At 44.8% G+C, this 26,213-nt stretch overlaps 1 protein-coding gene across 1 annotated transcript in view; it reads left to right on the top strand.

The window, feature by feature from the left end:
• Positions 1-1,617: 1,617 nt before the first annotated feature.
• The window catches only part of SLC15A2 (solute carrier family 15 member 2), a gene marked incomplete at its 5' end in the record, with an annotated part of 38,486 nt that continues 13,890 nt past the window's right edge, over positions 1,618-26,213 (top strand). The window contains 14 exons of the mRNA XM_082764062.1: positions 1,618-1,749; positions 5,032-5,119; positions 5,735-5,876; positions 7,477-7,569; positions 8,684-8,783; positions 13,819-13,909; positions 16,037-16,114; positions 18,732-18,814; positions 20,123-20,209; positions 20,524-20,613; positions 20,881-20,925; positions 23,141-23,173; positions 24,245-24,333; positions 26,019-26,100. Coding sequence (XP_082620188.1) covers positions 1,618-1,749; positions 5,032-5,119; positions 5,735-5,876; positions 7,477-7,569; positions 8,684-8,783; positions 13,819-13,909; positions 16,037-16,114; positions 18,732-18,814; positions 20,123-20,209; positions 20,524-20,613; positions 20,881-20,925; positions 23,141-23,173; positions 24,245-24,333; positions 26,019-26,100 — 1,233 coding nt within the window. The remainder of the gene's footprint in view (positions 1,750-5,031; positions 5,120-5,734; positions 5,877-7,476; positions 7,570-8,683; positions 8,784-13,818; positions 13,910-16,036; positions 16,115-18,731; positions 18,815-20,122; positions 20,210-20,523; positions 20,614-20,880; positions 20,926-23,140; positions 23,174-24,244; positions 24,334-26,018; positions 26,101-26,213) is intronic.

Genomic DNA, 26,213 nt, shown 5'->3' with positions numbered 1-26,213 from the left:
CCAATATTGACAGCATTTCTAACACCTTTTCTTATTGCCTTTTGTGTCCCCCGCTAGCTGTAATTCATTTTGTGCCTTAACTTTTCAGCCTCTATCACTCTATGCTCGGTCTGTTTGTTTATACTCATTTCAGAAATGCCACCTTATTTCCATCTGTGGTACAATTCCTTCCCGATTTTCATCCCAGCCACACGGGTCTCCTTCTATCGAGTTTTATTCTGAAATCACTTGTATCTGAGTTGCTTGCAGATTTATTCTCCCTAACTTGTTCTCGCTGTTTGGCATGAGTTGCCATTTATTTCCAGACGTTTGAATTCCTTTTCTGCCTTTCTGTCTGAGAAAACCTCCTGGCAGCTAATGGCCTAAACATCTCTGCAGTGTATTTGACAAGTAGCATGTTAATCCCGCCGACTGATGTGTTTTTTCATGCTAGTATTAAAAAAAATCTTTTAGCTTATGTAAAGCACAGGGCTGCGTACGCACACAGAAAATATAGCTGCAGGATGCTGAAAATATTAAGGTATCGCATTGCTTCGGTGTGGGAGCCCTGCAGAAGGGATGAGAAACCTTTTCTGTCTTGCTTTTGTTGTAGTCCTTTAATAACTTGGCTGTGTTTGCCCTGCTCACCTGCGCATGACAGAATACAGCAGGCTTCTACTGGGGATTGTCTGGAGATACTTTGGCTAAGAGATACCCCCAGCCAGCTCAAAAATATTCCTGCTGCCTTCTACACGGTGTTAGGCTGCAAGGACTCGAGTACGTGCTGGCCTGGCGGGCAGGAGACAGGACCACAGTGCTCAAGGTCTGTTCCTTGCACTGCCCCCAGCTTTGGGTATGCTTTTGGGTCATTCTCCTGGGTTTAATGAGTCCTAGCTCCCTGGATGCTGTTTGTGACACCTGAGAAGTGACCCAGGTGAAAAGCAAAGTTGTATGGGAGTAGGAAGCGTAGGAAGTGTTTGTCATGTAGGGAGCCCATAGGAAGCAGAGATGAGGTTTGGGGCTGCTCCTGGGTGCTTGCCGTGCTCTCAGATTAGACTGCCCCCAGGGAAAGGCAAAGTCATTCCGGGGAGCTGGTGTGGAAAGGTACCCCGGGTCAGCAAAGAAATGATTTAACGCGGTGCAGGCATCCGTGACATCCAGCGTCCGAGGGTTTGGTGTGATGAGCGTTTCAGTGGCCATGACTCAGGACGGGTGTGTGGCTTTTCAGTGGAACGAGACCCCCGCAGAACAAACCTGCCATTACCACGCTGGGAGGGAGATGCACACCTCGCCCCTCAAGCTGCAGGCTCCAGAGGTGGCTGGGACTCGGGATTTTTATGCAGCTCACATCTGTTCAGCATACAGTGCTGTGCCGGGCTGATGCACGTAGGATAGCTGGGGGCATGCCAAGCACACAGGAGGTCTGTGCCACAAAGTGCTGACAGCCCCAACCTGTGAACGATTTCGGCTGCGCTCCCTGACTCTTCCTGAACTCTGCAGTTGTCTTTCCTAGCGGCATCTCCCTCCCCTTTTGGCCCTGGCTGCAGAAATGTGCTCAATTAGGGTTAACTCAAACTGAATCAAACTTCATGCCTGAGGTTGGAAATCTTCCCAGTCAACTCACCACAGCCACATAGCATGGTGGGAGACAAGGCGAGAGGGGAGATGAACGCTTTTCAGAGAAACGAATCCAAGGAAACTTTGTTCACTTTTATTTCTGCAGGAGATGATCCCCCCAAAGGAGATTTCCCTGTTCAGAAAAAATCCCCGGTGAGTGTTACAGCTGGTCTCCTTTTCTTTGCTTTCTGCTCAGCTTGCTCTAAACATTGCAAGATCTCTCTGTTCTTTCCTCTTTTGTGCTCTAGCTAGAGACAAACACCCTTTCTTGCAGAGAGTTGAAATAAGCATTAGCAACTCAAGGCAAAAATCCCTCCACTAACCTGATTAAGTTAAGAAAGGACAGCTTAAAGGGGAAAAAATGAGCTGTCTGTGTCTTTGGGAAAAAGGGTAAGGGTTTTCACTGCTGCCTTTTTCCTAAATGCTCCTTTCCTTGTGGGAAAAGACTTCCTGCAGTGAAGTGAAGGGGGTGTTGTGAGTTGGAGGGAGGGAACTGGGCTGTGCGTTTGCTTAGTTTGATGAGACACACAAGGAAGAGTCCCCAGCTTCTGCCCAGCAGAAGGAAGGACAGGGACGGAGGACAGGCCACTGATGCCTGTGCCAGAGCTTCAGGTTTGCAGCTTTGGCTGTGAGCTAGAGCCAGATTCAGCTCCTTGTTCTCTTATCTTGTAGCTTTGATGTTTGTTTAGACTCTCAGGCTAATTCTAGTTGGGTGCTTGGCCTTAAAATACTGTACGCTGCATTGGTCTGGGGAAGAAAAGGGCTCATTCTGCACCTGCTTTGATTTGCAGAACTATGTGGTAATACTTGCTGTTGCAGTCAGTCATGTCATTAGCAAGCCAAATCTTGAGCTCACAACGTGAAGTAGTGTGCAGACAGTAACTATCTGCTATCCACAGCTCCTTAGTTCCCTTTTACAGCGAGCCAGCAGGAGAGAGGGGTGAAAACAAATATCTACTGGCACTTTAAATGACCTTTTTTTTTTTTTTCCCCTCGAAGACATAGACTATCAACTTCCACAGTATCCTTAAGAGCTCCGTAATCCCTCAGATCCCAGGCTTACCGCGGTTAGCTAGGCACAGCACAGTACCTGTGTACTCCCGAATCCAGGCTTAGCCTATTTGCTTTTGCTGGGGCTTTCTGCTGAGCAAGGTCCTTCTCTGCAAAAGCCAGCATACCGCGTCCAGCTCTCGTCATGGATGAAGGCCGCCCACTTTTGGATGTCCAGGCAGGCCATAGGCAGGTCAGTGATACAGCAAAGTGATTACCCCAGGGATTCTGCGTGTGCTGATGCTGTCTCATGGTGTACAGGCCAGGTGGAAGTATCCCTGCTTGTCAGCCCCTTGCTCTGTGCTTGTAAGCAATTACTCAAGGTGCTGGCTCAGGCACTTGGGCAGGTTTGGCTGGGAAGTCACTGCCTCCTGCTCTCCTTTCCCTGCTTGCCCCTATCCATCGTTTTGAGGTGCCTGTCCCAGAGCAGGAGTGGCTGGAGTGGTTTTCTGTCGCTGCAGGTCACAGCGAGGCACATGGTGCCTTCTCCTCTTGGAGCTGAATCCAGCAGGGCTTGTGCCTCAGGTGTGGAGCAGTGAGCTCAGGCAGCAGCGACCCCGACATCTGGCTGCCTTGGTTTTGTAGAGTCACACTCTGCATCTCCATCAAATGATATTAAATCTCATGAGTACTGAGAGAGAGGGCTGTGAAACAGAGGAAGAAAAAATATCCCCGGTATATCATTTTACTTCCAAGTTCAAAAAATGCCTCCAAGCACCCACAGGAAATATTTGCCTCTTACAGCTTTTCCTCTTTATTATGAAGAGCTTGTTGGAGAAAGGTACTCTGTGTGTGTCTGTTTCTGTGTTTGTGCATTTGCAGCTTATATACGCTACCGTTTTTAGGCTGGTCTCAAAGCAGGAGGCCCCAGTGCAGTTTCCAAGGGAGCCCACTCTGTCTTACAAGCCATATGTTGAGCACGATGGTTTCAGCGTAAATAATAAATGAAATGGATAATTACATATTTATTCAAGTAAAGCAAAGAAGCCAAGGATTTCTTTATAAAAAGGCATTCCACAAATAGTGAGAGAAAAATATCTCAGAAAAGGACAAAAATATTTGTCTTTAGAGATGCTGGGTTAAGTAATGGAAAGTGGGTTTTGGTTAGGGGTGTTGGTTTTTCTGCAGGCAGCCAGCCTCTTCTCTTCTGTGGCTCTTCTGTAGTCTCGAGCAAGACAGCATCATTACCTAGAGTCTTGTAACCTCGATGCCATTGCTTGGGAAATCCAAATAAACTTAGATCTCGTGGTGGAATTAACCTGAATAAACATATCTCTTTTCTTATCTCTATTTGCACTTGGGGCTCTGGGAAGTGCTACAGGAATTCATTATTTCTGACACGAGGCACAGAAATGCATATGAAGGGTTCATCTCACTTCACAGGCCCACACCATGGCTGTTTAAAAACATGAATAAAAACGCAGCTGGTAATCTCACACCCACCTCATCCCGCACCCTGTGCAGGGCCAGCCTGTCTCCTCCCCTGGCTGGCAGGGCTGGGCAGTGCTGTGAAATCCTGCTCTCCCTGCGGCAAGGCAGCAGAGTTAAGCAGCTTCCAGCAGCTCCCAGCTGCTTAGCTGGGACTGCCGGGGGGCAGCAAGAGGGCTGGGGGCCCGCACAAGGTCGTACTAAGACTCTGCTGTCCAAATGCTGAGTATTTCACTCGGAAAGTTCTGATTTTAGCTGGAGAAAAGTTGGATTCGGTGGGAGAGTGGCCAGGCTCAGACAGGTTTGAGAAGCCTGTAGCTGCTTTGTTTAAATTTTGATTAATAAATTGAATTATCCATAACTATGCCGGCATTCTTAGAATATGCAATAGAGGCTGCAGCTGATGCTCTGCCTCAGGGAACGTGGTGGCACAGTTTGATGTGACGGGGTGCAGACACTGAGGGCAGTGGTCGCAGGGGAAGGAGCAGCTCCAGGTGGGAGCAGGCAGCAGCTCCCTGGGGGCTGCCAGCTGCTGAAGCAAGGCCTGGTGCGAGGAGGGGCAGCTTTTGGGGGGAGGACAGTAGCTCCATGTGAAGTGTGGGAAGAAAAGGCATCTGAAGGAGGTGTTGCATCTCGGTGGGGTTTTATATTGCACCAGAGAGGTGGTAGGACCCTTCCGCTGGAGCTGCAAGCATGGGGGCACTAGCTGGTGGTCTGTGAGTCCTCATGGGCTTCCTTACCAGGCCATCACCAGTCAGGCTGATTCACTGGGGAGCCCTGACCAAAGCAAGACAGCTGTGGGGTCTCCTCACACCTGTGAAGATTGAGGAGACCCATCCCACGGGCCATACAGACAGCAGTGAGCACTTGGGTTTGGGACTGGCCTCCTCTCTGCTGCCCAGGCACTGTGGGTAAAAGCTTTCACAAGGCTGATGCTTTCTGGTTTGTTTCCTGCAGAAACTCTGTGGTTCCAACTACCCCCTGAGCATTGCCTTCATCGTGGTGAACGAGTTCTGCGAGCGCTTCTCCTACTATGGCATGAGAGGTATGTGGCCATGTCTAGGAAGAGACTTGTGCATCGCTGGGCTTTTGTACACACCATCCTGGTGTTCCGGGGTTGTGCTGTATGTGGTCATGGTTGTCTTTCAAAGTAAATTGGTATTTTGGGATGCAGGCATGAACAATGTGCCCTAACATGGAAGCTAGACCTGCTCAAAGCAGCAGTAGTGACTGCAGACCTCCACTGTCACTTCCCATTTAATTTTTGATATGATTTTCTGTCTTGAATGTGGTTTTCCAGTGTGTGATGTGTTACAGTTGTGTGCAGAGTGTTGGAGGACGGAATCATACAGGCACATAATTTGCAAATAGAAAAAACGCATAAACAGAACTACAGGTTAGGGTAGGATAAGATAGAAAATATAATTTCCAGCTAAACATAAATGTTTATGAGCAAAGAAAGCCTGGTACTGGCATATCTCATTTGAGCATTTCTGTGTCAGGGATTATGAGGAACAGGTCTGAAAGCACAGATCTTTCCACAACAGTGCTCGTAGCTGCTACACAAATCAGTGTTTTTCTTGTCACTGTGATGTAGTTTCCTGCTTACCTGCAGAGATGCACATTAATTACCTGATGTGGTCTGTTTGCTTCCTTTTAGCTGTCCTGACGCTGTATTTCATAAGCTTCTTCCACTGGGATGAGAATCTCTCCACTGCTGTGTACCATGCCTTTTCCGCTCTCTGTTATTTCACACCTGTCATTGGAGCCATCATGGCAGACTCGTGGCTGGGGAAATACAAGTAAGTAAAGTCATGTCTCTAATTCATACAGGATACATCTACACCATGCAGTCTGCACAAGGTTCAGTGCTGCATGTGCTCCTAGTTTTGAGTTTGCCCAGGGTGCGGCGAAGACGTGCTTACAAAGGTCAACTCCTCTGTGTTAAAGGATGAACAGCTGAGCTGTTTGCTCACACTGTTCTGTGCTCCTCTTTTGCCCAAGGACCAACGGGCAACAAAGTTCAAACAAATTAAATCACCCCAGGTTCCTCCACCCTCCTTGCCCATGCACCTCAAGGAAGCTAAGGTGTAGTGGTTAACCCTCAGCTTAATGAGATCTGTTGCTGAGACAGACTCAAGGATGGTGAGGAAGCAGTGTCATCTTCTGGATCTAGTGGTCTCAGATGCAATGGCACTAATTGTACCCACTTACTTATGCTTTCTCAGCAAAGGGGATGTATGAATGCACACATTTTTTGTCCCAGAGTAACCCAGGTTCATTCAAACCATCTCCCTTAGCACATAATCAGGTAAACTCTCCCTCAGAAAATCAAGGAGTCCTCCCTTAGCCTGATAAGTTGTGGGACCATCATCTGCCCAGAGTGGTGGTGAGCAGCTGGATGCAGGACATTCTTTCCTTGGCACTGTCTGTTCACTGCCTGAGGAGTCTTGCTGTCAGAGTGATGAAGTGCAGCTGAACCTTTCTCTATAGGACTAAGCGCATCCGGCAGGAGAGCCTCAACATGGAAAAAACCAGCTGCAATCTGCCTTTTCAGCAGAGAGCTTTTAAAGGGACATCAATATTCTTCTTTCTTTGTGCTCAATTTTAGTCATTCTCCTGTCCTTTAGAATGAAAAAACAAACAAAAACAATTGGGAATTTTATTAACTTCATTGTTTGAGGTTTCACCTAGCAATGTTCGTTGCTTTTTGAGGGTATTTATCTTGCAGCAGGATGATGTGAGAAGATAAATCATTATGCAGATTTTTGTGCATTAGATAAGAGACTTCCCTATGTCTTAATGGGTGTTGGCTTTTACTGTAGTAGCTGGGCCTGGCCAATGCCAAGGACAGGATAACAGATTAGAGGGGCTTTTAGGAATGATGTGCTGTGGCTCTAAGTTAGCTGTTGCAGCCAGGGTCTGGATGTGTCAAGGATCACATCTGTGCCACTAGTTTGGATGTGGCAGTCAGGCGGGTTGAGTGTGGGCAACAGACCCTACAGATGCCTTCCAGTGTAGGGATTCAGTTAAGTGCATGCTACAAACTGCCAGTTAGTAGTAGTCTGGAAAATGAGTTGGACTTGAGCAGTGCTTGCCTACTTGCAATCTATTTGCATGATAAGACTGGAATGTTTTTAGTTTATTATGCCCAGCAACCTCTGCAAAGAAAATAGGGTCTCTCCCTCCTTAATCTCAGCCCAGTTGACTATCTCTTTCTTCCATTGTGCTCAGTGCTGACACAGAAGAGTTATAGGTGTCTGCGATACCAGAGATATGGACAAAGCAGTTCCTTGTGCATCTGCCAAGTAGCCCTTCCATATCAGGAAGCACATGCACACTCTGTTTTCAGATCATACATCACCCAGCACCTTCAGTCACTGCTGTTTGCTTTGTTCACAGGACAATCATCTACCTCTCCATTGTGTATGTGGTTGGCCATCTGATCAAGTCCGTGGGTGCAATTCCATCCCTGGGCAACCAGGTTGTTCATGTGTAAGTAGCTGTCAAAGCCATAATGCTGTAGGAGGTTGCAGTGGTAGGTGGTTGACCCAGGACTGTCATTTGTTTCACCTCCATGAGGACAGCAGTCTGTGGACCATGCATGGGTTGCTCTTATCAGGGAAGGGTTTGGGATGTCTGAATAAGCAGAAGAGGGTGTTCAGAGTGAGAATGCAGCAGGGGGAGTTGGAAAACACCGCTGATACCGAGCCCTTTGACACAGGGACTTCTGACCATGCCTGTCTGCTACACCGTGCTACTGGAGTTTGGTTTCTTCCATCCAGCTTCCTACACCAGCCTCCTTCCTCCCTCATTTTCTCATCAGTACTGGTGCTCAGCCCAGCAAGGTCCCCTTGTGTGCATGGGAACACAAAGCCCTAAATACACATTTTCTGATGTGTGACAGAGGAAAGGTCTGTCGCCTCCAGGGTGCTGCCCTTCTTGCCCTCTAGATTCCAAACCGATAGGAATTTCAGAGTAGTTCTCCAGCTGGTGTCTCTGAAACCACCGTGCTGTTTTTGCCTAGGTACTCGGGGCTCTAAAAATACGCGCATGCAAGCAGGAGCTTCTGGTTTACAGAGCAGCTTTTCTTTTTTCTTTTGTCCCAGACCTGACGCTTGGTTCCATACAGACATTGCTGTCGGGCCAACAATGGGATTTTGAGGAGCACTGGGAGGTGGAAAGCACCCAACAGTCTAATTCAAACAGTTTTGCTTCAGTTATTCAAACTGGAAGTCCTATATGCAAAGGCTTTGTTTTTCTTTTTTTCCTTTTTTTTCTTTTCCTCAATTGATCTCTGTAATCTTTTGTTCTCAGATGAGTGAAAAATAATCCCTTGATTCTTCAATGTCTGCTACGTCCACTGGGCCTTGGAACAGTACGACACTGACAAAAACGTTTTGGTTAATTGACTGATACTGAATACAAAAATGAGGATAACTAATAACTATTTTTTTATTATTATTATTTTGCTACTTAGCTTGCTTATCATCACTGCTGATGTGCAAAAGACAGTGATATCAGAGGAATTGTGGTTGGGTGACTCTAACATGCTCTCCTAAGCACTGGAAAGGTTCTGCAATGGTGTTGTTTTTGTTCTTGCATGAAGGGTCCTGTCTATGGTTGGTCTGTTTTTGATCGCCCTTGGAACGGGAGGTATCAAGCCCTGTGTCTCTGCATTTGGTGGGGACCAGTTTGAAGAGGAACATGTAAGACTTCATTTATTTCCTAAACTCTGCAGTGTCTGGTTACTTCATGAGGATGTTCTTGCGATCAGATTCTTTTGTATTAGAATAAGGTCCCATTTGCTAGGAAAAGATGTAGTAAGATGGTTTGCGTGAGACTTGAAAAAATTGGGATGGTTTAGAAAAGGAAAACAATAATGGAATGGGATTGATATCAGGAACAATAGGTCATAACTGCATCAAATAATCCAAATGTTAATTGGATGTCAGAGTATTTGGAAGATCCTGTATGGCACAGCATGGAAAGGTAGCTATTTCAGAACCAGCTTAACAGGTGTGATTATAACACACTGCAGTGCAACACATCAGATGAAAGAGAAAGTTGTATCACCAGGCTCTGTGCTTTCCTGGGAATTTTCCCTCAAAACAGGCACCAGTCATAGTCTGTCTTAGATGTTTTTCAGAAAGAACTGCAGAAAATTGTAGCCTTTCAAAGAGTTTTAGTACCACGTGTAGCCAGAATGTTTTCTAGTTGTTCCAGAATGGAAAGTTCTGAAGAGCTGGGAAACTGTCTGTACTGGATCCTGTTAATGGTAATCCAGTTGCTTTATATCCTCATTCTCCATCACGAGTGTTTAGCCCCGGCCCTCACGTCCTGTAACCACCAGGGAGAATGTTGAGCTTGAAGAAGTGAAGTGGGTCAGAAAGTACTACTGCAAGGCAAAAAGCATCATTTTCAGATTGACCTGAAATTAAACACTTAGATTTATGTTGATCTAACACACAAAAATTTCAGTTTTCTCAAAGACAGTATTCAGATCAACGTCTTCTGTGAATGGCATGAGTCTCAGAAGGTCTCTGCTACAAGGAAGAAAATAAGTGTTTGAGTCTGACAAACAGCCTTTTAAAATCAATAAGGATTATTTAGGATTGACAGTAGGAAAAGAATTCCAGAAATAGGTCAAGAAAAATACTGAGAAGGACTGGGACCTTTGGAAGATGGAAATCTCTGTCAGCAGAGGCATTGAATAAGGACACTAGAATAATGGTCTGTCAGGAAAGGCACTAGTGGAGCTGGATAAGGGATGGCCCCTTGGCCTTGGACAAGGGATGGGAGCTCTGTAGGGCAGTTTGTTGTTTGTCTATTGCAATGTCCCAGCATGTAGTCAGCATTTAACGAATAAATAAAACAGACCAGAATGACAGTTTCAAAATGTGGAGAAGCCTTGTTCTTTCTGCACATGAACTCTGTCATACTAAAGTGATGAAGCTTATGGTTGAATAATAAGGGGTAACAAAACCCAATATGTTTCATGGTCACTTTTTCAAAGCAGATCCTTCTGCAGGAGGGCCCATCCTGTGCTGTCCGTCAGCCCTGGTGCTTTAAAGGATGCTTTGGAAGAGGGAGCAGCAATCAGCTGGTGGTCACCAGCCTCCTCAGTCTCCAGAAGCAGGCTGGCAGTACAGCACATGTGCTCTGGGAAAATGCTGCGTGCATACCAGCATGTGGGCATCCCAGCTCGCAGCGCTAATAGCTGTCCCAAAAGGATTGTAACAGGTGTTACAGCAGCATCTTCAGAAGTGCTACTTCTATGAATATTAATGATTAATAATGTTTATCCAGCATCTTTCAATTACCACCTAATTACAGTATGATAATATGTACCACTTATCTTCAGAGTGTTTTATAGACTTCAGCTAATGAATCTCAGCACCTCAGTCAGGCACAGGATATTGTTATCCCGAACTTACAGTCACAACTGAGTTACAGAGAAAAACCTGAATTGCCTGTGGTTGTGTGGGACTGTGCCCATTCTCCAGCAGTCAGACTACACCTCTCCAACAAATTTATCAAACGCTGAGGCTCAGACATTCCTCTGTGTGTTGCCTTCAAGGGAAACTAATTTAGAAAAAGAAAACTGTAAAAAGCCGTCTGATAAGGACAATATGTTCTGCTCTATTCATTCTTTGCAGAAAAGAAAGTTTGTATTTTACCATTTTGAAATTACTTTGCCTTTCAGAAGAAAAAAAGGTTTTATGCTGTGCAATAGGAAATTTAAGTCTTTAAAATAGGAATGAGAAGTTTTGATTTTGTAAAGGTTTGGGGCCAACCAGAATACTTTTCTCCCCTCTAGAGTGTTGTTCTGGAACACTTCCTATGTCTTTCATCTTCTGCTCCAGGTAGGGTGAAATAATGAAACGAAGAATTTGATTCCCCCTCAGTTTTCAGGACACCAATAAACTTCAGCTGAACCCTTAACTGCACAGGCTTAGTTGCTCAGTCTGGAAACTAGGGATGTGGTAGTTCTGTGTATAAAATTAATAAATAAATTGCCCCTGCAGTTCCCACATAGAGACAAATTTAGGTTTTGAGGCAAATGCGCACAATTAGTCTGGTTTTCTTTAGAGTACTTTGTAAATTCTTGGATCTGCCAGTTTGAGAACTGTACTACTACAAGCAGTGATGGAGACTGATACAGCAGGAGATCAGATAGGGAAAGCAGATTTATCTGCAGGAGATTTCCAAGCATTCTTGTCTATAGGATTAGCAGTCCAGGCTAAGAATGCTTGAACAAAATTGTATTTATAATATGATATATAAATGCACAGGCTGTTGTGTCTATTAATTAAAGGCCAAAGCTGCTTTCAAACAGTGTGGTATGGTTTTTAAGGTACTAAATAGCTTTTTCTTAGTTTCTTTTTTTTTTTTTTTTTTTTTTTTTTTTTCCCTGTTTTCAAGGAGATCAGGATTATCATACATGGTACCTTTTCCTCAAATTAGCTAATCCAAATCATGTTACTAATGTATGTCTGCTCCAAAGATTAAGAAAGTAAGGAAGGAATTTGGGTGTAATTTACAAGCTGCTAGGTCGTTAGTTTTGTACTCACTTCTGCTTCTCTGACCATTTTTTCCATCTCTGGAATTTGTAAATGTGTGAAATAAGATGCCCCAAATCACTGTCCTCTTATCAGCACTCTGGTTTTGGTAATGGTTGCTCTAGACTTTATCACGTCGAGAGCCGTGTGCTTGAGTCTTGCTCAGCTCTCAGAAATCCTGAGTTGTTCAGATATGAGGGGTTATAGATATGTCATAATAATTTGAATAGAAGAGGTCAGGACTGAGGACTCTTCTGCGGTACCCATATCAAGCCACAGCAGGGCTGTTCTGTGACTGGGAGAGTTTGTTGAGGCTACCGATTTTTCTGGATTTCTTTATGGTGACAAATAACTAGTCACAGAGGTAGAATGAAGAAGAAAAATTACTTTTATTAGCTTAGCAGTAGAAAACAGCAGGTAACCAAAAATTTTGTCGAGGACAGAAATGGAATTTAGGAGGCAGTAAGATTCATTGCTGTTTGCTGTTCACCATAGAAACAAGAGATAATGATTGTAAGGCCTACCAGTTCCTTAATCCAGGATAAATCACTTCTGAGTGACGTATGGATTAGATTCTGAGATGTGCTAGGAAATAAAATCCTGCAAGAGCCAAAAGCTCAAGTTGATGGGATCTTCATAACTGTGCTGGGGCAAGACAAAAAGCCCTTCACCCAAGCCAGAGGACACCCAACATCCCTGGTGGGTGCTGGTGAGAGGTGATGGGACTCAGCGTCACCTTCCCGGTACCCACTTCACAAGGTGACATAAAGAAAGTCCTCCTGTGCTCTCCTGTCTGCCCACCTTCCCTGCAACGATCTGCTGTAATAAGAAGCTTCTTGCCAAACAAAGTGCCTGTTGGCTGCACCACGGTCATTTTGGGATCCCAGGCTTCATTCCTTATGAGATGTCCTCTTTATGTGTCTGCAATTCTTTGCATTTTCTTCTGTTTTCCAGCCTTGTGACGATTGTTGTCTAAGGGAGCAAGATGTGTTTGAAGGAGAGGAGGCAAAACCAGACCTCTGGGGATCTTCCTCACACTGAGATAAATTAATGTTTCCTGGTCAAAAACATGCTCAGGTCAGAGAGATGTGGCTCCAGGTGCCCCAAGGAGCTCTCTGCCAGGAAACAAGCCTTGTCCCAGGCAATTTGCCCACTACCATCACAGGACGTGGTGACAGCTGGGAGTGAAGCCTAAATACACGTAAAACATATCATCTGCCTGGGCGTGGGCTGTTCTTAAATGCTGGTTTCCCCAGCTCAGATGTCCAATAGCTGGTGATACAGAGGAGCGTGGTGTAGGCCAGGTTGCCTTCTCTTCTTTCTCCACTCTGCTGGCCCACCCAGGAATGGGGAGGAGGTTTAGCACTGTGGGTGCATGTATCTGTGCAGGTGTGTCTCCCCTGCAAGCAAGGAAAGACTGCTTTGGAGTGAATCCCTTCATACATTACTTCTGTGGAAAGCACCAAACTCTGCATCAAGTTTTTGAGTGCCTCCAGACTGGGAATTATGTGGGAGTCAAGAAGATCAACAGGAATCCTTTGGCTGTACGGACTGTAACATGTTACAACGTCAGCTGAATTTTGAACTCTTCCTCTTGGAGTTCAACCCTCCATCAGGCTCTTGAATTTGCTTCTGTAGATTTAATTTACCCTATTAGTTTGAGGTTGACTGGCCTTAGGTTGGTAATCTCCTGCCTGTTGGCTCCCTCTCATTTGCTGCCACTCTCTCATCTATGCTGTCTTTAACAACCCCTCAGTCTATGCAGGTTTCTTTTTCTGTTTTTACATAGGAAGAGAGGAGGGGAAAAAAAGAGCTCAGACGTGGGAACAAATGATGAGCTTGTCAAGCCACGCCAAATTGGATTGAATTAGGTGCCAGAGGATCTGAATCATGCTACTTGCTCTGAATAAGTAAATGCTCTCCCCTTCCAATCCCACAACACTCTCCAAGCAGTGGCTTTTCTTCCGAAATGCCAAAAAGCCCCAAAGCGCCTCTTAAGTAACGTGAGCTGATTTGTGTGAGCTTTTACCAACACCTGAAGGCAAGCTTGTTTGCTTAACATTTTATGCACTGCGTGTCAATATTTACCCAGCCTTCCTAACAAGAGAATTGATAGCGTTCAATTTGCAAGCCCGATGCTGTGCATTAGCCGTGACATTGATATTGTCTTCTCTTGTTTTAGACCTCGGAGAGAAGCAAGTTTTTTTCCGTCTTCTATTTATCCATTAATGCTGGAAGTTTGATCTCCACGTTTGTAACTCCTGTATTAAGAGGTCAGTGTTGATTTAGAATAAGACAATAAATTAGCTGCCCTCTGACTACTCTGCTGTGCATTGTTAGGCTCTTATGACAACTGAATGGCAGAAATTACATTATCTCTGGATTGGCCACTGTATTGCATTTACGCCTTGTTAATCCTGCCGTAGCAGCGTAACAGATTTATGGTACTAGCAGCAGACAAGTCACAAAAACCACGTTCCCAGCTGTATTTCAAAGCCAGCCTGAACTGTAGAATTAAAATATGGGAGGTGGAAAGAACTAAATGGTCAGCTAATCCTCCTTCTGGCCAGTGAAGGATTGTTCCCTGTCTTGCCCATAGGTAACCTGTGGATGGGAATTGATCTTTGGCATCAAGGGCAGGCACCAGGACCAAATGAGTTATCGGGGCCGGTTGTGGAGCCTCACCTTCTCCCCCCCACAGGGCACTGCTGACTGCTGAAGGACTCTGTCCTGGCACCCAGGCATGTCTGCTGGGATCTGCCTGCAAGATTGCAGCCCTGAACAATTAGCCCTGAGGACAAAGCACAGGCCTCTGCCCCACTTAAGACCTACTTTACATTCTAGCCTTGCTGCTGTTTCCTTCATTGTATTGTAGTGCCCAGAAACCAAGGGATTGGCGTGCTGTAAATACAAACCCAGAGGCAGAGGGAGGGCAGGAGGGTAGCAGGCCATAGGCGAAGGGGATGGGGACGGGGACAAAGTAGCCTTCACACTCACTAGCATTTTTTTCCTTCCATCCTGTAGCCTCCAGGAAGCTTTCTTTGTTTGGAGCGGCTATTTCATCAGACCATTCGTTTCACAAGGCTGTGGGCAGTTGTGCTTTGTCTCACGTTTACAGTCCCATGTTCAGGCCAAGGCAAATGTTCCCTCTTCACAGCCAGCATTATGCTAGGGAGGGACTCTTGTTTGGTGTAGTCAGGGGGTTGATGAAAATCTGGTCCCTTTGGGACATCCAAACTCGTAGTGTACCAATAAACTAGTCGCAACATGGAAATAAGGTAGAGAGAATAGGGAAAGAGTACGTTTTCTGCTAAGCGTGAAAGCTTTTCCTGGAAAAGCAAGAAATGCTGTTCTTAGACATTTGGCAGAAGTGCAGGATATTTTTAGGTGGAGAAGTCCAACTCATTTTGCATGTCAAAAGTTCAGCGTGTCCATAAGGTCTTGCTGCCAGTTGGATCTCAGCTAATTTACTGAAAATAAGCAAATAAGTGTTAGGCACTGCACACAGCTATGCAGCTGACCACGACTGCCCAGGGACAGCAAACAGGAACAACGGAAAGCTTCATGGGTTGTTTTCCAGTTAAATGTGTTGGTTTATTTTGATCATATTTATTTGGTTTTGCTCCACATAAGATGGCAGTAATTTGTAGCCTCTGGCACACAGACCTAGACCACATGGCTGGTCTGCTGTTGGCAGTCGGTCTGCTAAACTCGTGTGGGGTGAGAACTGAGCTAGGTCTAGAGGCCCGGGGTTTCAGGGAACCATACCTCAGATCAGTCGAAGCCATGCTCTGACAAACCTGGCTTCCTGGTGGGCAGGACCTGACACCTGGAGCAGGCAGCCTCTGGTGAGATTGGGAAGGAGGAGAGCAAGGGAACTGGAGATGCAACCAGAGCGTTAGGTCTAATGGCTCCCACTTATTTAGGAGGAGGGGGTTTTCCTTCTGCCTTGTCCACTGTAGGTTACTAGAAAATCAGATTTGGGTTTTTAGCTCAATAATTCATGAAGCTGGCACAAATAATGTGGAAACACGGTACTGATTGTTTAGATCTATGCAAATACATAGCGTTTTGAGGTTATTTAAAATGTTTTTTTGTTTTGTTTTCCAAATTATGGTTCCTACCACTTCTTTCTACCTGTTTGTCTGCCCTTTCCCTTCCACTCTTCTGATCAATATCCCATTATCAGCTGCTGCTGCTGGCAGACACTAACCCTGCTTCCAAATTGTCCTCGTCAGGGGAGGACAACTGTTTCAAGGAGATTCAATTCACAGTGTCAAGCACCAGCAAAGAAGATTTAAAGCTAAGAGAAGTGACTGATTTAAGGGAAGCAAATCAAAGACCAAGGTAACATAAGTCTGACTGTAATGAGATGCTTTTATTTCTGACTTCCTTTTTAGGGGATGTGAAATGTTTTGGAGAGGATTGTTATGCACTGGCTTTTGGTGTCCCAGCAGCACTGATGGTGTTGGCACTTGGTGAGTGAAAACTCTAATGCTTCTAGTAGTAGTTACCATTTGTGAGTCCACTTATAGATGAGAAAATGAACAAGTTTACCAGCTCTGGATGGATACTGTGAGGGGAAGCTCAAGGGTACAAGGTCGTCCAACAATTCCACAGTTCAGAACAGTAAGAAAAAACACGTGGTGTTTTTGGTGGTGGGCAGACAATGCTCATCCTGCGATCCTATAGCGTGACACTGTTGAGTGGTCTAGTGGTGCATCACAATACAGTTAGCTTGTTCAATATAACAAAGGGAGGCACCAAAATCATTCTCCTGGTGGACTATAGCTTTACCTGTCAGTAAGTTAGGCCTTTGAGCTGCCATCTGAGCGGTCCTCAGTTCCCCAACTCACAGAAGAGAAGCTTAATATGACACTTCTAACCTTTGCACAAGCTTTTTGTAGCTTGGGGACATCTTTAATGGATCAGACTTTTGCCTCAGAATCTGTTTGCCACCCAGAAATCCCAGAAGAAGCTGAATGAGATGCTACTTTATTCTGAGCTGTCTCAGTTTGCTTGGGTGAAGTAATTCCCACAATTATAGTGACAGCCTATTATTATGTTGCAATAATAAGCCCTCATTGCCCAAGAGTCTGGAGGCAGCCACAATCATCCTGCTCCCTAAAGCTTGCATCTTAGCCCCATTAATGTACTGTCAAGACTTCTTCTTCAACCCCTGTCAAATACCCAGTAATTTCTACATTCCTACAGTTACTCCTCAGTAACCAATACAGAGGATACCCCATTAGCTTTGGTTTCACAGTTGCAAGCGACTGAGGGGAGCAGTCCCCTTATTATGCTGCATTTGAGAGGTTTAGAGACAGCATGGGGTGACTTCTCATTCAGCTTGTTAGCTTAATTGAGAGACCAAGCAATTGTTTGATTTCACCATAGCATCTGTGATTCGAAAAGTTCATCCCCTGGAGAATGTGAGTGCTGTTTTTCCCCCTCAAACTTCCATCCGGCAGAAGGACCAGCACACTGAAGAAATGTCATCAGGCCACAGCCAGTGTCACAGCAATTATTTTCAAAAAGTGCATGGTCATGGGCCTTAGCAGCTTCTCTTTTCCCACATGGCCTACTCCTATCAGTTTAAGGCAGCGTAGGCTTCTCTGTGCTGAAAGTTTTCAGCAGGATAGCAGTTGCCCAGGGGAAAATGGACATGTAAATACTGCAGTTTCAGTGAGGCCATCAGTCAAAATGTGTTTTTAGCTAGTGTCCTGCTGCCAGATTCCACAGCCTGCCCTGGCAAAGCAGCTCTGTTCTTTTGTAACATGCTAAAATGCTCTTGGATGTGATATATTTGACTATGTGAGCAGCATGCAGGACTGCAGAAAATACCCTTCCAGTCCTGACTGGCCCCCTCCCTGTGATGCTGGAAAACAAGGATAGGTTTAGAGGCAGAATGGAAATCTTATACAGCAAGATTTTCTGAGCTGCTTCAGTTTCTGAAAGATAAGAGAGGACTGATATTATTTAATTTCAAATGCTAAACTTAATGCAGGAACCTCAGTTCCCAATGGAGTCAGTGGCATCCCCAGGAGATATTTCAGCAAACCTCATCAATCTCCCTTAGGAGGCACCACCGACTCCACAGGGAGATGCTAAAAACGAGGTAGTGCAGTTGCCCACTCTGTGACTTTGATTGAGATTCACCTAAACTGACTTCAGATGCCTCTCTGACAGTTCTGCAAGTCAAAACAGGACATAAAGGGTCTTCGTAGTGAGAAAAGAGAAATAGTGAATCTCCTGCAGCGTTCCTATGTTAGGATTAAAATGCCTACTTTTCTCCACTGGCTGTGGACTGACCCTGGTGACTGGGTTAGCTTAAAATGCTTTGTTATATGGATTTCGTGCTCAGCTTTTATTGTGCTTCTCCCTGCTAACATCTTTGGAATTGCAGTGCAGTCAAAGGCTCTCAAAGAGCAGGACAAATGATCTGTAATTGGATAGCTCCATCTCAGACAACATTTTGAAGCCTTGCTTCATATGTTTTTGTGCTTTGAGGGAGAAAAACAAGGCAAAACAATATCTTAAATTGCACATCCTTCCATGGAAACCATGAGTGGAGGTAATTTCCCTTAGCACCAGCGTGTGATGCAGTGGCCTTTGCGAGCTGGGCTGGCAGTTGCCATTGAAATGTGTGTGAGATGCAATACACAGAGCCTGGGTTGGATCTGCACTCATCCTCACATGGTTGCAATGACTTGGGGATGGTTTCCAGCACAGGTATCATCAACATCAGGTGCAGGAATTAAATGTGGCTTGTATTTTATGTTTAACCCACAAAAAGCATAGATGGGAGAATTTTCAAAGCACTGGTTTCCTGCATGAATCGGGTGTGGAGGTGCCTGTTGTGCCAGAGCAGATTATGAGAAGATGGCAGTCACTTTGTAGGAATCACACTGCCTCTTGTAGGAAGTTGCATTTTCTTCCATCTGAAGGCATGAATGGTGTCCTGTATGTTTGTTTTGTTTTGAAAAAAATGCAAAAATCCTGTAAGCCCCAAAGGAAGAGGATTTCTGTTGAATATGGGGGTTGGGGCTGAGCTTTAGTCATGTGAATTCCCTTTTGGATTATAATATTTTTCAGTTGTGTTCATTGCTGGAAGTGGGCTGTACAGAAAAATGCCCCCACAAGGGAATGTCTTACTTGAAGTGTGCAAATGCATTGGAGTAAGTATGTGCCATTCCTTCTCTTTCATGCACGACTCTGGGGCTGCAGATCAGAAAAGTGCAAAGGGAACGGGGAGGGGGCATTTGGAGTTCTTCTGTATGCTGCTCCTGGATGTATTGCTGATGAGCTAGAAGGAATAAGGAACACATTTAGGTCCCAGTTTATTCTTTCAGCATTTCAATTGTTTTTCCATAGTTCCATGAACTGTTTATCTGATGCCAAGTAGAACCACTGGGGGGGATGCTGAAAGACAGGCAGGAGACCGAAAGGAAAATTCAGAAACTCACAAAGTATCAGAAATGTGACTTTTTTTTTTTCATCTGAAGAATTTTACTGAAGTTTATCAGTTCAGCAGACAGTAAGAGTATGTGTTCATCTTGCGCACATTGAGCATGCTCTTGTAAATGCAAGAGATGCTTGCTAAAGTTGCAGTATAGCCTTATCAATTATTTTTCATAACGTGTAAGCTGAATATAGTATGTGCAAAAATACTTCCTTGGTTTTGGGTGGAGATTGATGTTTCTTTTTCAGGGAGCTGAAAACATTCAGCAAACGTTTTCTTTTTGCTTAGGTTAATGCTAGTGACAGATTTACCTCGAGGAAGCAGCCAGATCTTAAGGATAGGGTTTCTAAGTGAGGCTGCCACTCTTTTTGCCAGAGTCTGTTCAGCAGCTGGGGCACGCACTGTAAACAAACAAGTTAAAAATTTGGTGTCACTGATTTCTCCTTCAGTGAGAAATGAACTTGAAAGCTTCTCTAGGACTGAATGAGATATGGGCTGCACCAGGAATATGCAAAGACAGACCTACAGAACAAGAAAGGAGGGAGAGTTCTGGGTTTGACATTGCTGTGGATAATGAGGTGTTCCCTTCCCAGCACAGCGGTCAAACCAACAGGTGCCTTACAGAAAAGAACAGAAGAAGAAATTATGTTCAAAACTTTATAACCTATCCGGTTTTAAATCAAGCAAGAAAGTCTATGGGGGTTAATGCCAGATTTGTCTCTGAAAGACAGGCTCAGGAGGTAGTTCATTCCCACATCATGCCTTTAATTAACCAATCCCACAGGACCTTTACTGCAGAGAATTGGTCATAAAGTGTCCAGTCCTGCACATGCAGATTTTGGATGTGTCCAGCAGAATTATCTGGTGCTGTGTACCTTTGGGGATGGGGAGGGCAGCCCTGAGCTGGGAATGTGGCAAGGGCTGATAAGTAAAGCTTCTGAAACAGAAAGGAAATAGTTTAAATGGCAGGCATAAGGGAGCTATTCACTTTTTTTTTTTTTTTTTTTTTCTTCTTTTCCCCTAGTTTGCTATTAAAAACAGGCTGAAAAACCGCTCCCATCATATTCCAAAGAGAGATCACTGGCTCGACTGGGCATCAGAAAAGTACTCAGTAAGTGATGCTTTACCTGGCAGATTTGGAGGGGGAAAGGGGAAGGCAGGGAGGCAGACAGACTTAAGACTGGCCTGGCCACACCACTCCTCACATACGCCAGTCTTTCACTTGTTGTGTCCCTTCCCATGTCTGTACTCTCCTGACCCTTAATGGACAGTTTAGGTGCTGCACTGAAATGCAGAAGTGCAAATATGCCCATGAGTAAATGTGATAAATAACTGCCATGTAGAGGGATGTTGGAGCTCTCTTGCTTTGTGGCTGGAAGCTCGTGTTGTCTTGTCGTCTTATCTTTCTGCCTGTTCCCTTTGTAGAAAAAGCTGATTGGGGAGGTTAAAATGGTGACACGTGTCCTCTTCCTCTTCATACCACTGCCGATGTTCTGGGCCCTGTTTGATCAGCAGGTATGGTACCAAAGCACCCTGAGGCCACAGGGCACTACACCCCTCCTAGGTGTCTAGGGGCTTGACCCATTCTCAACGCTGGTTGTGCCTTTGCAGTTTGCACAGGAGGGTGAGAAGCAAGTGTGCCATGCCTACTGACAGGCAATATAGGGAAGGGAAGGAATAGACAGGGGAAATAAGACCTCCAGCCCTATTGTCTCCATGTTTTCTCTTCTATAGGATGTCTTAAAGCTTTAAAGGCTTCACAGCTGTCTGTTTTCTTCTTAGGGATCCCGGTGGACTTTGCAAGCCACAAAGATGAATGCTGATTTTGTAAGTACTTACTGTCACCAGGGATAAGACCAGCAGTAATATCACTGCTCTTGATTTTTAATTGGGGTCTTACAATACTAACAGCTTCTGCTTAGTGAAGTCTGGTTGAGTTGCACTTCCAATGATCAGAAGTAAGAGGCTCTGTGTGGCCATGTGCAATTCATCACAGCACATCTTGGCATGGCAAGGAGCGAGGGCTGGGAAGCCACCGGCAGCTTGTGAAGTCAGGAGTGCTGACATGCTGGCAGCTGGCTGCTCTGTGACCTTGAGCAGGTAGGGTTTCCAGCCTCCTACCCCCACGCAAGGGGGAAGTCAGGGAAAGTTCACGCAGCCCTTGCAAGGTATAACAAGAGCTGTTATAGTTGTGTGCCTCTGCTCTGGCTGACTTGGTGATACATTAATGAAGCCCCTAAAGATCAGCAGGAATCCTGTGCATAGGGTAGAGATGTGGTGAGGATTAATTAGTAGCCACAAAGCACATCAAGGATGTGAATGGCAGTGTGTAGTGGCAGATAAATGTGGATCAGCTGGATGGCTCAAGATGTCACCACCAAGGGCCAGTTTCCAGATGTATATTTTAATAAACCATCTAGATCCTGCCTGTGGATGTTCACATTGGAATTTAAGATCATAAATACCCATTTTACAGTTCAAAATTGACTTAAGGTCCCAAATTTGAGCCCTTCTATATCTCTCCCATTAAAAATTTGGCTCTCAGCATGTGATACTCATTAGGCTTAATTAATTCAAATGAGGCATGAAGAAGACTACACAGTGAGTAATATTTTACCCACTCAAGAAAGGCAAAATAATGAAAATTCCTGAAGTCTTTGTGATGTGCATCTAGAAACTTTGTTTTCTGCTGTTGTGCTTGCATGCACTTAGTGATCTGTAGCAGAACATCTAAAAATCGCCAGGAGTCACTTATTAAACTCTCCCTGGTGGAGAAGAAAACTGTTGGGGTTGTTTTTGTTGCACCAGCTTGGATGAATTTTTGGCTTATTTCAGTCTCATTCCTTCTCAACATCCATGGTGAGCTGCCCCAACCCATGAAGGTGAAAATTAACTGCAGCATTTATGCAATTTCTTTGTTAGGCTTGTTGGAGTTTGTGTTTGCAAAATTCCATGTTTTTGCCCTCTCCAGCCAAAGCGCTCAGCTAGGAAGGCTGGAGTTAACAGGGAGTGATTTAGTGTAAGATGAAATGTTTTAGGCTTGTTTCCTAATGGCACATTTGTATAGTGTACACAAAGTAGCAGGAGGAGAAGGTATTTGCCTGATACTTCTAATTGCAAGGCTTCTTGGCTGTGCCCAGTGCTTTTTACTCTCCCAGGAGGCAGCTGCCAGCAGAGACAGGTAGTCATTCCACATTCAGCTCAGGGCAAGCCTGGCAGACAGGAGACAAATCCCCACAGTGCTTTCTCAGAAAGGTACCATTTCCTTCCTAATGTTTTTCTCTTTTTCTTTTCATCTTAATTTCAAAAGAAAAGCATAGTGTGGAGTTCAGCCAAACGCCAGCCCCTGCCTGGAGACAGCCCATCTGCCCATTTTGGGGACTGCGGTCCCTCCATCCACCCCTATTGGCCTCACACAATTGCAGGGGCTAAGCACGGTGGTGCAAGGGTGAAGCAGCTTGTAAAATCTTAAGTACTCTTGCCTCAAACTAAGAAGTCAGAGTTGAACAGCTGACCAAAGCCCATTTGGTGCCTTTGGCAAATGGAGGGAAGAAATGGGTTTTTGTACAGCCTGCTGGCTCAGGGGTGCTCTTCTGTTGTCCTTTTGGGGTGCTGGGAACAAATGCAAACAGAGCTCAGAGGTCTTGAAACTTGAGGGCATTCACTTGCAGGACTTGGGCTTTCCATTAGAGAAGCAGAGGAAGGAAGCTCTGGATTCAGGTCCCAGCTTGGACACTAACGTGCCTGCTCCTCACCACTCACCTAGGGCTCAGCCAGTCTGAAAGATGGGTTTCGGTACCTGTGGCAGGCGGTGTCCCAGCTGCCATATATCAAGGCCCCAGTGCAGCTTGCTTCTGCAAAAGGATTCTTATCCCACTATTTGTCTTTAGATGACAAGTGTCAAATGTCAACGAAAAACATTTGAGGAAGCCACTTCTGCTGCTAAAGCCTATCCTGTGGGCTGGTTGCTTATTTGCCATCAACCACATACGCTGTCATATCATGGTGTTTATGAATCACTTGGAATGTCTTTTTGTTTCAGGGAATATATGTCCTTCAGCCTGACCAAATGCAGGTAAAAATACTTTAGGGTAGGAAATTCTTTTAGAAATTCTTTTTCTCTCTCATTCTTACTTTTCTGCTGGGACCAGTGGCCCATTTCTGCTCCTTTTGAAGATAACCGCAGTGTTCCTGGTAACTAGTGTGCTGTGGACTCTTGCTTGCTGCTCACTAGCTCTTAAGCAAGCTTATTGACTTGATGTTCAGAAGACCCCAAGGTTGTCCTAACACAGAGGTTGAATCCTGCAGAATAATGCAGAGGTGTGGGGGGATATGCCACTATAATAGCTCTTGAATAGTGCTGGAATGTGGAGGATACAAACTGTGTATCCTTTTAACATGGCTCTGCACTGGATCAGTGTTACACCTGAAATATGTTTTCTTCCTCCCTTCCTGCAGGGCAAATGAAAATGTGGAGGCTCTAACACGGTGCCATATTGTCACAGTTGATTACAGTTCCTACACTGAACAGCTCTGAAGAAATACAAGGCTGTTCTGTTCCCCTAAAATCGTCTTTCAGAGCTGAGACTGAGCATCTCTCTCTGCTTGTTCTCCCGTCGCTCTCTGTTTTCTTGCTCTGCCACTGCAGGCTGGCAGACAAGCTCTGCCCTCCCAGGGGAAATGCAGTTCCTGGGGGGTTCCCGTGCTGTGTGCAAGTATGAGAAATTGGCAATCTCACAAAATAGTGCCTGTTCCTCTGGGATTTTGCTCAAGTCCCAAGATGTTTCCATTATTGCTGATCTGTTGTAAGGTCCCACCACAGCCCTTAAGGTTGCCTGCCTCCATTTCAGCGGGTTTTGTACTCTCTAAAAACATAATGCTTCAGTTCTCTCTTCAGGGAAATGGGGCTGGTGATGCTTGCTTACCTCTTGGAGAGGAGGATATGTACAAAATGTATTCGTGCCTGTGAAACCTAAATTGCAGAAGCCGTCAAACTGCAAACTGTGATTATATTTTTAAAGGAGGTTTGAAAGTGTTTGTTCATGTCCTTTATTTAATGGAATTATTTCTGGAGGACAGTGCTTTATGAGTTTAATTACTGAAAGTTGCTTTCTAGTCACTAAACTCCCATTCTTTTGTATTGCAGTTCTTAAATCCACTTCTTATTCTTGTCTTCATCCCAATTTTTGACCTTGGGCTCTACCCTCTGATAAGCATGTGCAAATTTAATTTCACGTAAGTACTTGGGGACAATGCGGATACCTCAGTTCTTCCTCTTTTGCAGCAAGTGTGCAGAAGAACAGCTTTTAAGAAGAAACACAAATTTCTATTCACCCTTCCCAGTACTTCTGCTTCTGCCTCTCTGGTAGTGTCACCATCTTCTGTAGGCCCTGGAAATTCCAGAGGGGAAAATTCAGTGGTATTAGATTTTGCTCTATCAACAGATTTTCCCTCAAGCTGATATGAACAGTCCTTTTTGAATTTGATCAACATGTCCTTCACCTTATCTCCTGTATCATTGTTAAATAATTCCCTTCCTGAAGCTTCCAGGGGGCCAAACTCACTGTCCCACGTGGGCTGTGTGTGGTCTTGTGAAGGCAGGTTCCACACTAGGATAGGAACTGGTGAGAAATGCTAGAGCAAAACAGTTGTTTCCCAACCATTTTGACCCAATTTATGCATTTGGGGTGTGTGTTACTTCTGAGTATCTCTAGTCTGCCTCTGTGGATTGATGCCTCTTAGCAGTGGAAGTAAGTTGTGTGCACCTGCTAGTACAGATCTAGCTGAAACAAACCAAGTTTGTGCGCTCCAACACCACTCAATGTGAAATAAAGTGTGGAAAGAGGGAATAAGTGGGAGATCAGCTTCAAAAGCTTCAGCTTGGCAGAAGAATTCCTGTCCGATGACCAGTTCACAGAGTAGCTCACCCAGCAGCACAAACCCATGCACTGACCAGGACTGAATGTCATGCTCTTTCTGTCCCCTGGATGCCAACAGGCTCCTACCCAGTTTAGCCATAGATGTGGCTGTGGAAATACTGTAGTCTTCAGGGTTTCCATCTGTGTGGCTGCAAAAGTTTGTGCTACACAATCTCAATGCACAATTTGAGGTCAAAACCAGTTTGGTTTTTTTTTACAAGATAGAAACAGTAAATATGTTCTTATCCCAGGGCACGTAACTGAGAGACAGAATTTGGGTTCATAATCTGGATTTCCCACATCCCTGTTAATCTAGAATATGAGTCCAGACTACTACAAGGAGCAGAAAACCACAGAATCTAGATCCACGTTTGTTTCAAATCTCAACAACTCAGTGGACCTGCCTTTCTGAACCTATTTTACACCCTTTTATATCAGATTGTCTCACATAACTCTGGCAGAGTTGTACTAGTTCTGCACCAGTTTCAGAAGCAAGCTCCTTATTCTCCAGAAATGTAAATCTATTGGCAGGAGAAATAACCCAGAATGATGACACAGATGGTCAGAAATGCTGATGACAAAAACTATACATTTTTTCTGCTCTTCATTCCTGCTGCTAAATAGCATGCTACTTATCTTTTGCCTTTCCCAAAAGAGACTTGAAGATGTGTCATTTCTAGTGCTCCTTCCAACATCACAGGTTAACATAATGCCACAAGCTACTCCCACTAGAAGAGCTAGGAACAAGATTATATGCAACTTGCAAGCACAGAGCTTTTTTCATGGCATATCAGTTTTAATTGGCCTCAGTGCTGGCCTCATACAGAAAAATAGAATAGTTTTAAGTTAAATGATTGGCAATTTAAACAGCACATCATCCCTAGTTCCACCTGTTGGACAGTTTATTATGTGGTTTTGGCACATCTTAGGCTCTGAGGAATTATATTTTATATTTTAAATTACTTTCTTTTCTTAATGGCACCGCTTTCATTTGCTCCATAGGCCTATTAAGAAAATGGCAACAGGTATGATCCTTGCAGGGATGGCGTTTGGACTTGCAGCTATTGTAGAAGTCAAAATAAATGTATGTATAGCACAAGAGATACCTCAAAAATACTTGGCTTTCCCTCGGGTGTTTTATTGATGCCTGTTGGATAATCCTTTTACCCGTTGTGATCCTGGATTGTCACCTTGAGT

The sequence above is a fragment of the Aythya marila genome, assembly GCF_965140915.1.
Source record: "Aythya marila genome assembly, chromosome: 6".
NCBI classification, from domain to species: domain Eukaryota; kingdom Metazoa; phylum Chordata; class Aves; order Anseriformes; family Anatidae; genus Aythya; species Aythya marila.
The sequence above is the reverse complement of the archived record's forward strand: the minus strand, read 5'-3'. Positions and strand labels throughout refer to the sequence as shown.